Genomic DNA, 15,470 nt, shown 5'->3' on the forward strand with positions numbered 1-15,470 from the left:
CTAGGTTTGGTTCCCATAGTTCCACCTCGAAAGAACTGACCTTTAGATCTCTGTGGGGTGGAGAGTATCGAACTGCCATGGGAAGCAAAGCATAATGCTGGGTAGACCAAAGTGCTGGCCTGGGACTGTTCTAGCAGCTTCCCATGGCACAAATCTCTTTTTCACTTACACTCCACATTTCCCATCACTTTTCCTGCTATACAGTTTAATTCATGCCAGGTGGTTTATGAAGGAAAGAAAATGATGCAACAGTCAAAAAGTCCTTTAAGTCGTTCCAAAAATTAAAACAGAAGAAAAAAAGAAAGAGAGAGCTTCAAAACTAAACAAAAAGCTCTTAAAACAAACCCAAGAGAAAGGAGGAAGGGGGAGAAAAAATAAAATAACCCGGGAAAGACAAATGAATGTTAGAGCAGGCACGATCATGGACAGACGCCAGCTACTTACGTTCACCTCGGTGATTGCTATATCAACAATGCTACCCACAACAATCAAGGCGTCAAATGTATTCCATGCATCACAGAAATAGTGCTGCATGTGGCAGAGAAGCCAAGGAAAGAGAAAGAGAGAGAGAGGAAGAGAAAGAAAGAACAAGAGAGAGAAGAAAGAGAGAGAGGTAGAGAAAGAGGGAAAAAAAGGTAAAAAGTAAAACAAAATAAAATAAAAAACAAAACAAAACAAAAAAAAGCATGAAAGAGGGAGAGAAGAGGAAAAAAATAAGAAAAGAAAGAGGTTATGTGGGCATATTAAATAGTCTCTTACCACTCTACAGTATTTGTTGCTCAAACCTCTGTAACGTTTCACATGATGGAGGGTATCAACAAAAGCCTGGTTAGTCAGAAAGTTACACTCAAGCATGTCTACCTTTTGGAGGGAAAAAAAGCACACACACCCCAAACTCTGTGCGCTTTCACCAGTCACAGCCTTGGGGCGAGCTATGACAAGTGAAAAAGAAGGAGGCGTTTCCCCCCCCTCCTTTTTTTTCCCCTGGGAGAAGGAGAAGGACGACGGCAAGTTCAATAAAAGCATGACTAGAGGAAAAAAACCCAGAAAAAATAAAAAAGAGAAAGAAGGAGAGAAAGAGAGAAGGAACAGCAGAGGAGGAGGAGGTGGTGGTGGTATCCTGGGGAGGGTAGAGTAATACTCACATTAGTTTCACTGAGAATGACGTCTATAATGCTGCCAATTACGATGAGGAAGTCAAAAACATTCCAAGGATCACTAAAGTAACCCTACATAAGGAAGGGGCAGGCAGGATGGGGATTAAAAAGGAATGTTAGACAGACAAAAACAGTTCAAAATTACCATTAGAATTACTGCCCTGATACCTCAAATGGTATTCCTCTTAAATCTACTTGTTGCATCTCAAGCTGCCGGCCAGTGCTGGTATCCCTGACTTGTGCGAGCAGCCACTTTCCAGCTAATGTGATCCCAGGCTAGTGACTGCTCCCCTCTGACTCTGAGAGCAGGGTGAAGGGAAGCTACATAGATGGCTTTGAGCATGGCTGCTCACAGGAGTAGGCATTGCAGGACCAGCTCCTCTGGACATCTCCGATTCCTAGCAACATACTACCTTTCCCCATTTCAGATGACTTTAGATTTGGTTGGGGTAAGAGTACAGGAATGGTGTCATACCGTCTCAAAAAAATTGCTCCCCTTCTGCTAATGTTAATATAGCCACCAGTCTGTATGTTGCATGTGAAGCTCTGTGCTGGTGGTGCTAAGAATGACCAGGCACCCCATCACAACAGAGGAGAGGGCACAGCTGAGCCAGGGGATGTGCTAGTCAAAGCTCACTGGCTGTCATGTTTCTTTTTACGCAGTCACAATGTGTATTATGACAGCCATTAGCCTAAAAGTTTCTATTGCTAATACCTTAGCTCCTTTCTTAAACTACAGAGCTGGGCTGGTATTTTTGTTACTCTGAAAGCACTTCTGCACTGCAAAATGACAGTGTGAATGTTGTATGTGCCAATGTATCCTACAGAAAGGGGTAAGGATGGAACCAAAGTTGGCTTTAGCATGTGCTCAGAACAGGATCTGTTGCTAACTCATGCTAAAGACTGTGCCATAGCACCACTGAGACATTAGCTGTCTCGAACAAGCTATGGCAGAGCTTCTAGCATGTGCTAAACTCATACCTTCATTTTGCTGTGCAGAAATATCTTGCATGATGCATCTCCTCATTGTCCTAAGAAGTGCTCAGGAGATGCTAATCTGCATTGCTTGCCTTCCCCGTCCTGCATAACTTTTTGCTGAATGGGCCATGAGGATACAAGATCCTTTTTAAAAAGGTCCTGCTCAGTCTGGAAGAAAAGCTTCTCTTTGTCTATTTCCTGTTCAAGTTAGTATCATGAGCAAAGAAATTTTATCTTGGCTCACAAAATACTTTTGTATACCTCTCCCCTTGTTCTGCAGTCCTAAAAAGAGGCAAACAGACAAAACTTTCTGTGTTCCTTTTATGTGTTTTGGTTTTGTGAGCACAGGCTAATCTGACCTCCCTGTTTCCCAGCTGCAGCATGTCTCCAGTGAGACTGAACCCAAGTTGCACTGTGACTGCTATTCTTAGCCAGAGAGTCAGGTCATGGGTAAACTGTGAGTCTGTGTTCCCAGGCAGTGTTGCAAAAAGCAAAAAGGAGGCGGGGGGGCTGGGGGGGGGCATAAATCCCAGCACTGGCACTGCAAAAGCCAGGCTTGGGAACCTGAAATTACTGTGGGCTCAACCAACCCCTACAGCAGACACTGGCAAAAAGTTTCTTTCTAAACCTTGAAACCCTGCCTACCAGGATGCTTTTGAGACTCATGGTTACAAGCTACATTATGTGTAGGGGAGGGAAAAAAAAAAAAAAAAAAAAGAGGCAGAGAAAGACACTGCCCGACTGGTTCCACACAATGAAGGGAGCTGATAGAGTGGACTTAGAAATTTGCTTCTCAAAACCACAAAAAAGCCTTTTATTTTGCCTGAAATAGGTAACTTAACAGATCTGCACTGCGAGGAGAAATCATCCCATGACTACTCATCACTACACAATTAGCTACAACAGGGGGGAAGGAAACAGGAGCAAAAGCAAATTCAGAGAATATTATTATTCAGCATCCAGCCTAGAAAATACATAACAAATATTAGAATGAATTCAGCAGTGATGTCCAGCATCGTTAGCAAACAGATGGACCTGGAATAAAACTGTAATTAGACTTCACCAAGAGGAAGGGGAGGGAGAGAATGGCAGATTAAATTGTAGAGGCACACGCATTTTAATAAATAAAGGACAGACACAGATCATACAGAGTTGCAAAAAGTGCCATTGGAGCCTGATGTAACCTTGGCAGAGAAGACACTTGCAGGATCAGAGAGAATGGAGTAGAAGACAACAGGCCCAGTCCTCCTGCCCCTGTTCATGTGGACAGTCCTGCTGAAGGCAATGGCACTGCTCACATGGCACAGCCAAATGAACACATGCATTCAGTAGCATGGCTATCTTCCATTTCCTTCTCCAACTTTACAGTTTGGGAACTACTAAGGATTTCAGCAGGAACCCAAGCAACTCCAGGAAAAGCAGAGTTTGCTTTTGGGCAGCTGCAAGGGTGAAGATTAGAAACAAGTTGTGCAGGGTTTCACCCACTAAAATGAAGACTCTCTACTTTTAAATCTGTTGTGATGGATACGTGGTTATTTTTACTGGCTGTATGATGCCAATCATATAGCAAAGAGTATTTTTGGGGTAACCAAATTAGCAATTTCTTTTTACTGAGCAACTCTGGACACAGAGCTCAACAGCCATGGCTGCTGTTATAACAGCATTTGCTGTTGGTACAAAACCAGGATGACAAGTAACATCAAATTCTGTCCTCAGACGACCACTGAATCCACCGAGTTAAATTCTGCTCCCAGTTGCAGTAATGTAACTTCACTGAAAGCAATGGAATTATGCTGACACAGCTGGCACATCTCAGGAGAGATTCTGATCTGGAAAGAAAAGGTCCCTTTTTCATTGCCATCACATATAGCTGATTTGGACCTTTGTGAGATCACAGCATATCTGGAGTCACCCTGCTAACTTCTGTGGAATTACTCCAGATTTACCCTTTGAGTTCTTCCCCGGGGATGCTCTGCTGAGTCTCATCAGCCAGCTTCTTGCTTTGAAAGTCATGGGCTGGTCCGTTATGCAGCACAGAAGGAACACTATGATGGCACGCTACTGCTTGGCTGTAAGGTTGACTCAGAGAACTCTTCTCTTCCTTCTGTACCTCTTATATGAGTGATAAAGAGGAACCATGGATATGAATGCAGTTTTATTCAACCCCATATCCAATAAGCTAATGTTGAATTAAGAAAATACATGAATTTTAAAACTTTCCTTTCCTCCTCACCTGCTCCCTCTGTATTTCAAACAGAAGGGTGAAAAATAAGAAGATATTATTCACAGTAATAGAGCTCAAAGAAAACAGAGAACATAGATGCTTCATTTGTGTGCAAGTTAATGGAATCTTCCTTAAAAAACCACCCTCCTTAGAGACATTTACCTATGAATGACCATGTGATTACTTAGCTTTGGATCAGAACTCATAATTTTGTCAAGAATTATGAGTACATACAGAGAGTGAATTAGACCCCTTGGGGATTTGCCTCTTGTGACCTCAAAGTACCTCTTAAAGCCACATTCTTCACTGGAGTGTACCAGGGCGGCTAATGAAAGACAAGCTGAATGAAGGAAGAGGTTTCACTCTAATAAAGAGGTTGTATTTCCAAACTATTTTTCCCACCAGAAAGTTCTGTATACTTTTCCCAGGGGGGTGGAGGTCTGACTGGAAGTGAATTGATGGCACTGTTTGTTTTTGCAGTACAGGAATTTAGAGTCTAATACCATTTTTTACCCTTAAAGGGAGATGCTTGACACTGATTTAGCTGTATAATTACATATCACATTATGGCAGCCCTAGGGGCTTATTGGGGAATGGTAGTTGCCCTCTCTTGTGGGAGTTCTGTGGAGACTCATGAAGCTTTTGGGAAGAAAGGAGGACAGAAAGAGACCAGGAGGATTGGACTGAATATTCAGAAAACATGGAAATACCTCACCATTACAGCACATTTTTTCCCCATTTTTTGTTTCCTCAAAGGTAGCAAAGGATAATGAATCACCACATGATCAATAAGTTAATGAAAGGCTGAGCATAAATATGCAGTAGCTGACTGGAATGGAATCTCATTTGTGCGAGAGGAGCAGACATTGTATCATTTCAGAATGAATAAGCCAATCATTTTTAGGTTTCCTAGTTGCTGAGGTTAGCTATCAAAGACACTGGAGTTTGTTTTGGTACCAATGGAGCTACTGAAATCTCTGGAGACCATTTCTTTTACCTCCTGTGAATATGAGATCCTAAATGCAGAATCCAAGAAACCGTGTTAACAGCAGGAAAAATTGTCCACTGGAGTCTATCTGAAGGTCTGAGCTCAGAGTCACCTGGAGCCCATAATAAGAACGTGTTGTGGCTGGAGAGCTATATGACTATGCTGAAGTACAAAAATCCTGAGGGGAGGGCTGTTTGAATCATGGTACCACTTGGGTTATGAGCATCCAGCCCTGTGGGAGTTGCAGGGTCACCTCTATGTTAATTGATGTGCAGTTATTTGTCTGCTTAGTCACAGGTTTTCATTTCCATCTCTTACAAGGTGGTTGGAAAAAATTAACAAATCCCTCTGAGTGAAAAGCCTCTAAAGATGAAGGGCACAGAGAGGGTCAAGGGATTTGAATGTAGGTCAGATGGTCCCCAGGGGCAGAAGCTGCTGCAGTATCGCAGGAAAAAAGGGAAAGATATGTATGTATGTATATATGAATACACCAATGAAGAGATGGTGGTGGGGAAGAAACTGAGACATATAGATACCTATGGAGCCTAAGAGGAAAGCAAACTGACAGGAGAACCTTGCCTCCATTTATCTGAAATAAACCTGTATGTGCAAACAATGAGGGAAATATTAATCTTAATCAGCTGGAAAGAGCATATAGGAAAGAGAGAAAGGGGCTGATTTCCTGATATTCCAAAATTCCTGATCATTGTAAAGGGCACCAAAGCAGATTTTGCTGGTGATTTGCAAAACGAGATGAACTGCTGCAATTTGACAGATACTTGCTTAGAATGTGAATATGTTTCTGAAAATGCTGCAGGCCATTTGGAGTTGTGAGAGACAGTTCTCAGACTTCATTAAAAGAAGCTTTCCTGGAAAGTATTTTTGCAAGGGACAGTCTCACTGGAAAACAGAATCGAATGAAATGACATTTACACTACACTGTGACTCTTGACATACCTTCTTAAAACGGATACGAGAGATTTACAGGTAACCTGAAGAGTCTTACAAAGCTACAATAGCTCCCGACATCAAATGGAGATAATGCAAATTCTGTTATGTGGAGATACCATTTAGCCATAACAGCAATCAGGGAAATTAGCAGAACCTAATACAGAAGGAGTAAAGTGGAGGATGCTGCTGCTTGGCGCTCCTGACAGACTGCAAGAAATCAGCATCTATTTGCATACTATCTATCAGCTCTCATCCATTGATGGATTAATTCTGAGACACAGACTCACCACAGTTCACCTACCAATTGCTGTAATGAGTCACTGCTGTGGGGAATTGCACAACCCCCCCCATACTCTATCAAATCTTTTAGCAGACAGGGACTGAGAAGAGAAGCTTTTCAGCTCTCCAGGCTTTTCCAAAGGTCTAATCAGTTCTAGAGAAACCTGCTGCCTTTCTTTGCTTATTCAATAAGAAAACAAGACCAATTTGTAAAGCAAGATATGTGCTAAATAACTTTGATATTTTCTTTTATGATCCTCTCTCGCTCTCATTCATGCTCTCTCTCACATTTCCCACAGGAAGATGTTACTGAGAGCAGACAGGTGTCCCTGGGGTCTGCGGGCCTGTCTGGACATACTGGACAGCATGGCAGAATCGAAGAAGCTGGAGGACTTAAATGGTTTTGTGATCTGGAAAAAGACCGAAATATTTATTTCTAGGTCATTGGTATAAATCTGGGGTAGTTTGTTACTGGTTAAAAGTGATCATCTTCTGATAATTGTTTGAAAGCCTGCAGTTGCTAAGTGAGTTACTTAGGTGTGCTTCTAGTGGATAAGTATCTCCATCACAGAAAAAAAGAAATAAAACTTTTGCCTGAACTGAGTTCCCCAAGACCTCTTTTGACAAACTAATAAACATAAAATTATGGAGGCTGGAACTATACTCTCTTGAGTCAGAAGAGAACTTTTTCATGCTCTTGACACCTACAGATAATCAACAGTGTTGGGGACATCTGCCAGAACAGTCTTTATCATATCTGTTCTGTGAACAGGGAACTCCCATTTCCAGATCTTGCAGCCCAGATTATTCTACCAGAATTGTATTTTCTAGATGGTACCATGAGTCCTTCTCTGCCCACTTAAGCGATGGTACAGATATCTCACATCTCGTTCTACTTTCATTTACTCTAAAGTGCCTATCACTGTAGTATATAAGCACTCAGCCGTGTCAGAGGCCTGAAGTGCAATGTTATGGTCACAAGTCCTCTAAAGACTGGGATAGAAGCACAGCAAAAGTAACATGGAACATTTTTTAAGGAAGCATCTCCTAGAGGTAGCAAAGACTGTATTTCAAGACTATATGCTAAGAAGGCCTGAAGGAATGATAACAAGACATACTGAAACTGGATGATTCAACTAGCTGATCCTGATGTCACTCTTGGCCTGCATTGCTCATAGCTTCCTGTTAAGCAAGGGTAAGATAAGACTGAGAACAATAATGCCTAAGGCTTCCTTGTTATAAGTGCATGAAAATGGAGGCAGAGTAATGGAAAGCTCTCTTCTCAATCCTGCTGGTCACTTGGAACAATAAAATAAAAATTTTTGAACTTCCTCCAGATCCCTTGTGGGTACAGTGGTATCGAAGGAGGTGTTGGGCTCTTTTCCTCATGAACAATAATTACATTGCAATCTTTTAAGAATTACTGCCCTGCAGTCAGAAACCAGACCTGTTCTCAGTAAAGAGAAATAAAATCAGCCCCAGTTTTACTGGAAAGGCTGAAAAGTGAATGTGATGGACTGCTATTTCTGAACAGACCATTTATCACACAATGCATTCTGTATGGTGAGATCTAGGAAAATTTTGCTGTCAAATTCCATTAGGAAGAATCTGTAGATACTCAAAGATTTTTCAAGGTTCAGAATAAGCAGGTCTTGATGAGAGCCAAAAAATAAGTCTTGAACACAATAAACCAAACCAGCGTCATGAAACAGTCCTATGAAAAGAGCAGAAGGATGGGCTTTGCTATTTCTGATGATCTGTCATCTGAAGTAGGACTGACATTCCAGTCTGGGGAAGATCATTTCAAAAGAAGTAAAATACAACTCACAACCTGTAAGAACAGAACCTATACATCTTTCAGAGTAAAGAGCCATTTACTGTTATGGGAAGATAAGGCAGTGGCAGACAACAGATGAAGAAGCAGTCTATATAAGGGGCTGGATGTGGAATAGTTTCTCAGTCCTCTTACTTACCAGATGAAAAGGCTATGGTCTGCTCTGACATGGTTGCTACATGGACAATGGATACTCATTGGCAGAAAGGCACAGTCTTTCTACAACTTCATAGATATGAGCAATAGCTTTTTGAGTAGCTTCTTTTTTTTTAAAGTCATCTCCATTTTCAGAAATGGCTTAGTTTTAGATTAGTTAATAAAATAATATACTAATTAATAAAATAATGCTTACTTTCATGTAATGCTGGCTTGCATATGCCATCCATTAATCACAACATTTTACAAAAGAGGATGCTTATTCTCATTTTACACTTGGGGAAGCAGAAATATACAGAACTAAAGTCTCCAAAATCCCACAGAAGCCAGATGCGTGATAGAGAAGAGAAATCAACTTAGAGTCCAGTCCAGTGACCATATAGCCTTGGAAATGTCATTTCCTAATATGATGAAAAATTCTTACAAGGGTTGTATCACAGTCTGTTATCCGGTATTATTCTTATATGAAGAGAAGATTCACATCTGTGAGAACTTCTGGCCCTTTTAAATAACTTTGTGATAGAAGTGATAGAGAGTTGGGATTTTTATTCTGCGAGTGAAAGCAAGTCACTTTTCCCTGGAACCGTTCCCTTTACATGCTGTTGCTGACGCTGTCTATGCTGTTGTGAATGAGACCCCAGTGCACCATCCCACTGGGCTTTTAACACTGTGTGAATAATTTTCTGTATTAAATAATTAAGTGTAATAGCTAATACAGTACTTCCCACACTGTTGCATTGTGCAGTCATATCATTATTTTTGATCATTTATAATGACATTAAAACCCTCAAGTGCCAGATTGAAAATAAATCTGTCACAATGTTGCAGTAATATGCAAATTCTCTGGGTACATTTGCTGTGAAGGAAAAGGTCCTCCCTCATTGAAGCTTTTACCCAGCTTTTTTAACAGTTATTTCTGCCTACCGAATTCTCCATTGATCCTTCAGAAAGCTGGAGGATTGCATAGTTCTGGCTGACCAGTGTTAGAATATTCACACATTCTATATAGAAATACTTAGAGGAACTATTTCTATGCAAAAAATTGTTGGCCTCTTCCTGCAACAATGAGAAAGTCCTGCATTTAAACAACAACTGTAACATAGGAAGCAGTAGGTCAAACTGCCTTCTTGTTCCTCATCAATTGTTTCAGCCATGACATGAAAGGCCAAGATTTTAGCATGAAAAGGAAAACTTATTCTACATACTCATTTCATTCTTGGCCTCTTCTTTGAAGACACCAACAAAGAAACCAAATGAGAACAACTCTGTTGGTATGTTTTTGTGACATATGTTTTCCATGAGGAAATTGGACAGAGACCAGTATGCTTCATACGGGATGTCAACCAGTGTTCAACAGGAAGACTTTGGTGTTTCCTGACCCAGATTCAACTACAACTGTGAGTTGGAAATTACTGAAAAATTCCGTTTCTCATCATCATTCTAGTTTCTTCTGTTACATTCACCTACCAAATGTTTTTCATGCTGTATGACCTGTTTAGGTGGAGTCATGGCCTATGCCATCTCAGAATATAAGCATATTCACAATAGAAAAACTTTAGTCTAGCACTACTTTCCTCCTTTCAAAGACTGAGGAATAGCCAAACTTCCCCTCTTGCGCACACTCAGGATCTGCTATGGAAGTGAATGAAATCTAGAAGTACCAAGAAGATTCCCTGGACTTTCATATGAAGAAGAAGGCAGTTATGTGCTTGTTGACTCCTCCTTTGCGGAAGCTGTTACCAAAGGAACCCAATCCCTGAGTGTCCTGCTGCAAATTTTCCTTCTCTGCACTGAATTGGAGGATTTGTTGCTTAAGGCCCTATTGTTATGTCAGGTATACTGTTTAACTTAATGGGCCAGCAATCTAATGTGGTTCCTCTTTCTTTCAAGGTCCCTTCTGTGCAGTATGTCTGTAGCACAGACTCCTGAACAGTTTCTATTTACAGCCTGGAATAACAACAGCAGCTGCTTTGGCCCTTGGCTAGAGGAAAACCCTTCCATGTTCTCTGAGAAAGTCTCACAGCCGAGCTGCTGTGAGAGTGCTGTGGCACAGGCTGTGCTGCAAGTTGCCCAGTCACTTTCTCAGCCTCTCTCTTCTTTTCCTTCTCTGGGACACATGGGCAGATAGCAATTCTGTAGAGCAAGTGGTATCAAGGAGCAAGTCCCCTTGATGACCCTCTGTTCCAGCCCACTGATGGGTATAAAAGATTGGGATGACCTGATCCTTTATGTCCAGAATTATCTCAATTATTTCTTTACATCAAAGTAGCCTACAGATATTGCTCTGACATACAGTACATTTAGTATTTGCTTAATGGCTTAGAAAAGAGGTTCAATCTTCCTCCCAAACCTGTGGACATAAAAAACCATATGGTCAAATCTCCACGTGACATATATGCTATGCAAAATGAATGAAACTCCTGGCAGACAGGGTTACTAAAGAGAAAGCAGAGGAGCGACTACTAAGGAATTAAGATTTTTTCTTTTTCTAGTCCAAAACCCTTGGGCCTGATTCAGCAACTTCTTGAGAGTCTCGGTCTGACTACACACATGCTGTGCAGTGTCTGGATAGGCACTGCAGAAATGTCAAGGAATTCTGGTCATCTGGCTGCTGGGCTTGTTGAAACTGCTGTGCTGTAACTCCAGCTGGGCTGATGGGTATACCGAAGATCATGAGTAATATTTAGTATCTTCAAACTCTATCCAGAGAAAATTTTAGGGTGAAAAAGGAAGGCATTTCTGAAGAAACACACTGATATTAACTTTTTGCAACAGGTCTGAGTTTTATCCACAGAAATGGGGAAATATGCTGTACCCAATATTTACTGAAAATTATTCTAATGAAACAGTATATGGAGAGGCTTTGTGGCTGAGATACTGATGTGTTTGAACATGGAGACCTGGGATGTCTGCTAGTGAACTTCAGTACAATGTAGAAGAACAAAAAGAAGATGCTCATTAGCTTAAAAACTATGCAATTCTTCTCTTTGCTTTTAATTCCTTTTTTTTTTAATCTTTTAAAAATCCTTTTCCATCTCCACTTTTCCTTTCAGCCCTGTTTCTGTTTTTCTTTTTCTTGCACTTTTTTTGTCCAGTGCCTCTTCCTCCATTTTACTAATATTTTCCTCTTTCTGGGTCTTGGGTTTATTTTTTCCTTTCTCCCTGTAAGAATATTCTGTCCTTTCCTCCTCTCCATTATCTGTGTATGGCTTTTCCTCCCCTCCAGGTTAGGTTCCCCTCTCTTTTTTTCCCCAAACACAGCCTTTCCTGTTTATTTAGTGCTCTCACTTTCTTCAGTCCACTTACTCTATTACCTGGCTATTCCTTGTTCTCTCCATGCTCACTATTTCTTACCCAACAGCATCATCAAATGGACCCCACTCTTCCCGTTTGTTAAATAACGTACGTTTCTTCCCACCCACAAATCCTGAAACATATTACTTTTCTCATACCTTCTTTTGCCTTTTACAACTCTTACAACAAAAGGCAGAATGGGGGTTGGAGGCTGCCCTGCCTATTACACTGGGCAGATGACTCAGTCAACACATGCTCCATTTCTAGGAGTTGTCCTTTCCAAAACAGAAAAGATAAAACTGAAGCTGAGGAAAGGAAACAACCACATGACTATTTAGGTTAAGAATCTACCAAATGCAGCAAAGAGAACCTGCAAAGTAAGATTGTCTTCAACAATCAGAACTGTGTAGACAAACTTTGGAAGAGGGATGCCCCTACCTGTGCCAAGGGCTCTGGAGGGTTGTAGTTCTGAGACTGTGGGTAGCCCAACACAAATTAATGTATGTTTTTATTACATATACTTTTATACAACCTACACTACTAATTTATCCCACTTCACCTCATCTCAGACCATGTGATTTTCAATCAAACGCTATTCCTATATCTGTCAGCTGGACCTGAAGTGTTTTTCAGAGCTGGGCAAAGACCACTCAATTGTAACCATGTCTCCTGACATTTTTTATCAGTGCATAACATCTTTACTCTGCTTTCTCCGTGTAAGCTGGAGCAAGAAAATACTCTGATGAATGATGCCAGTGCAGCACACTAAACTATACAGGTATTTCTAAAGCTACTAGAATGAAGAAGTACAAAAAAATTTAGATTTCCCAAATGAACTATCCTGGTGTCAATGGGGCAAGAGGATAGATAGGATATAAAACTTAAATTGTTTATGAAAATGCTGAAGCATCTATCCTAACCAAGGAATGACAGACTGTGATTACGGTGAGAAAGAAGAATGCAAGCAGAATGAAGCAGCTAGCGTGACTTTATGAGAGACTACTCAAGGATCTGTCTGTATAGGCATACATGTACTAGAAATGGAGTAGTAAAAAGGGAATAAAAACAGATGAGTCATTTTGCAGGTTTGAGAGGAAGATGTCAGTGCATCATGTACATGATAAATGCTGAATGAGGGGAGCCTCAAGAGGAATGAAGAAGGGAAAATATATTGAAGAGAAAGAAACACTAAAGAAAGGTAGATCTGTCAATAAATGGAGACTAAGAAATAACTGTGGGTAGGAATGCTTCTTACTAGCTACAGAGAAGGAGTGACACTCATGACTTCCACTGCTCAAAGGGTCATAGCCCTTCCTGGGCTCACATGGGATTATATCCCTTGTACTGAAGGTGAAACTTGTTTGAAATAGTGCACAGAAGCCTGAACTCTGTTTTATGAAAATGGTATTAAAGAATGGAAGGAATTCAGAGAAAAGTCACAGTGATAAATGAAGGACTGAACTAACTATCTGATGCAGGACAGATGGTGTTGTTACAAGATGCTTTACAGGTAACATCCATAAACACCAATGAAAGAAAGGTGCTGACAGTGTCTGGCAAATGGAATAGACTTGTGATCTGTAGTTTCACAGATGATCATAATTCCAAGGAAGAAATCCCCAAGATCCCCCTTTCACACACAGACCTGGATTTGACAAGATAATGAACATGTACTTTATGCATGGAAGTAGTTCCACTGATGTATCTTCCTACTTTGAGATGACAGAGACAGAGGATGAAAATTCACAGCTCTCAGATTACTAGTCCTGCCCTAGTTAACAGGAAGATACATGAAACATTTCCTGAAAAAAGAAGTAGATGTGGTTCATCAGTAAAACAGACCATTCCAGGGAGCTGGAAAGAGCTGAAATTCCTGGAGAAAAATCCATCCTTATATTAAAATGGCATATACATATCCCTATATTAAGATTCCTGTGAATAGAAATTTCAAGCCATTGTCTTTGATCTGAAAAGATAAACCCTAGGAGGGTCTTTGGAGAACAGCTGGTCCTTCATGGACTACACCTTGTGGTGATTTCTTCTTTCTTCTTTAAGAAGCTAGGACAGTAGTAACTGTGAGCACCCCAGAGAGCACAGCACCTCTCATTTCCTTTAGCAGTTCTCTTCAGAAAAAGCAGCTTGCTCCACCCACGAACTGGAAAACAGCTTACCAGACTGGTCAGAGAACTTACAAAATTAGAAAAACAAAGCAGCAAAAGGCCTTGGCTCAATGGTATTAATTTTAAACTGTCTGCCTCTTTGAAGTAACTAGTCTTGAATCAATTTAAGAGTTTCAGCCAAGATGAACGTGCAGGTCAGTTTGGGAGTTTTGCTTCACAGCAGCACATTAATACTCTGTAAGGAGATGCAGGGCATGTAGTGAATGTTCTCTTTATCAGCAGTCCTAATCATCCCAAATCTCTCTTGCTCACTGTTAACAAACCCTCCTGCCTCGAGTGCATCAGACATACATGAGTTGTCTTATACAGTGTTTAGACTTATACTGCAAAAACCTCAAAGAATGGATCCTCTTCTCCAGAAAATGCACCATGCAGAAACACATGAGCTCTGAGGCTGACCTTGTCCCTGCCTAGCATGCACTGCCTCTACCAGTGGAAAACTACTACAGCTAATACACCCCTCTTCTCTATAACCCTTTGCTATCTACAGCTTCTCTATCTCCCCAGAGACTAAACAAACTCAAAATACTGTTCACAGAAGATGGTCAGTAAAAAGGACAGGTATCAAAGGGATTCCCTGACCAGAGCAGTCAATCTCAACAGTAACAGTATGTTTAGCTAGGAAAGCCCTTGTCTTTCTACCACCTTCACATACTTTCTGTAAGCATTAGGAGATGAGCCCTGACTCAAACTCGACTCCTTATCCCTACGGCTGGCTTTTCAATGAGTAAATCCTTGCTCTTTCCACAAGAGTTAGACCCAGGGCTGGACTACCCATATCAATTCTTTGCAGTCAGGTAGATGAGTGCTCATACTTAATGTCTGTGGAACTGACTGTGTTTTTTTTTACCTTTTCCTATTTAGAGTAGCTAATAAGCAGGACATGCCTCCTCTCAGAACAGGAGTGAAGAAGTAAAAATTGGATACAGTAAAAAACATATTCAGTCAGACGCTATTACCTCTTCTTTTGTTACATAGGTAATATGCAGGTGGCATTGTAGTGGCAGTAAACCACTAGTACTTCACAGTGTGTTACTGTCACACACTGCCTGCAGTACTCATATTAGGGAAATGGCATTTGCAGCAACTCCAGGTTTCCCCCAAGCTGTTCTTCATGTAGTAGTACCTGTGGTGACTTCTGTAAGAAACCAGGACAGTAGCAGCTGTGAGTACCCATGCAAGAGACCTCTCTCAGTTCCCTTAGCAATTCTTTCTGGTAAAGGTATGAATGAGTAGCAGCTTGTGCTACCCCTTCGACACCTCTGTGATCAGAGGTGGAAGAAATGGGGATCCTGTATTGCTGCTGGTGACCATTCTTTCCAAGGTGCCTTTAGGAAGTAACTGCTCAAGGAAGAGCTCTGTGGCAGCTACTTCAGAGTTACAAGTTAGTTACAGTGCTGCCTGCTGTAGCTTAGTTGAAGGTCAGCTG

At 41.1% G+C, this 15,470-nt stretch overlaps 1 protein-coding gene across 1 annotated transcript in view; it reads right to left on the reverse strand.

Moving 5' to 3' along the window:
- CACNA1C (calcium voltage-gated channel subunit alpha1 C) overlaps positions 1-15,470 on the reverse strand; it is a 500,936-nt gene that overhangs the window by 58,965 nt on the left and 426,501 nt on the right. The window contains exons 31-32 of the mRNA XM_013947219.2: positions 1,146-1,229; positions 445-528 (exon numbers count right to left, since the gene is read on the reverse strand). Coding sequence (XP_013802673.1) covers positions 445-528; positions 1,146-1,229 — 168 coding nt within the window. The remainder of the gene's footprint in view (positions 1-444; positions 529-1,145; positions 1,230-15,470) is intronic.

The sequence above is a fragment of the Apteryx mantelli genome, chromosome 1, assembly GCF_036417845.1.
Source record: "Apteryx mantelli isolate bAptMan1 chromosome 1, bAptMan1.hap1, whole genome shotgun sequence".
NCBI classification, from domain to species: Eukaryota; Metazoa; Chordata; class Aves; order Apterygiformes; family Apterygidae; genus Apteryx; species Apteryx mantelli.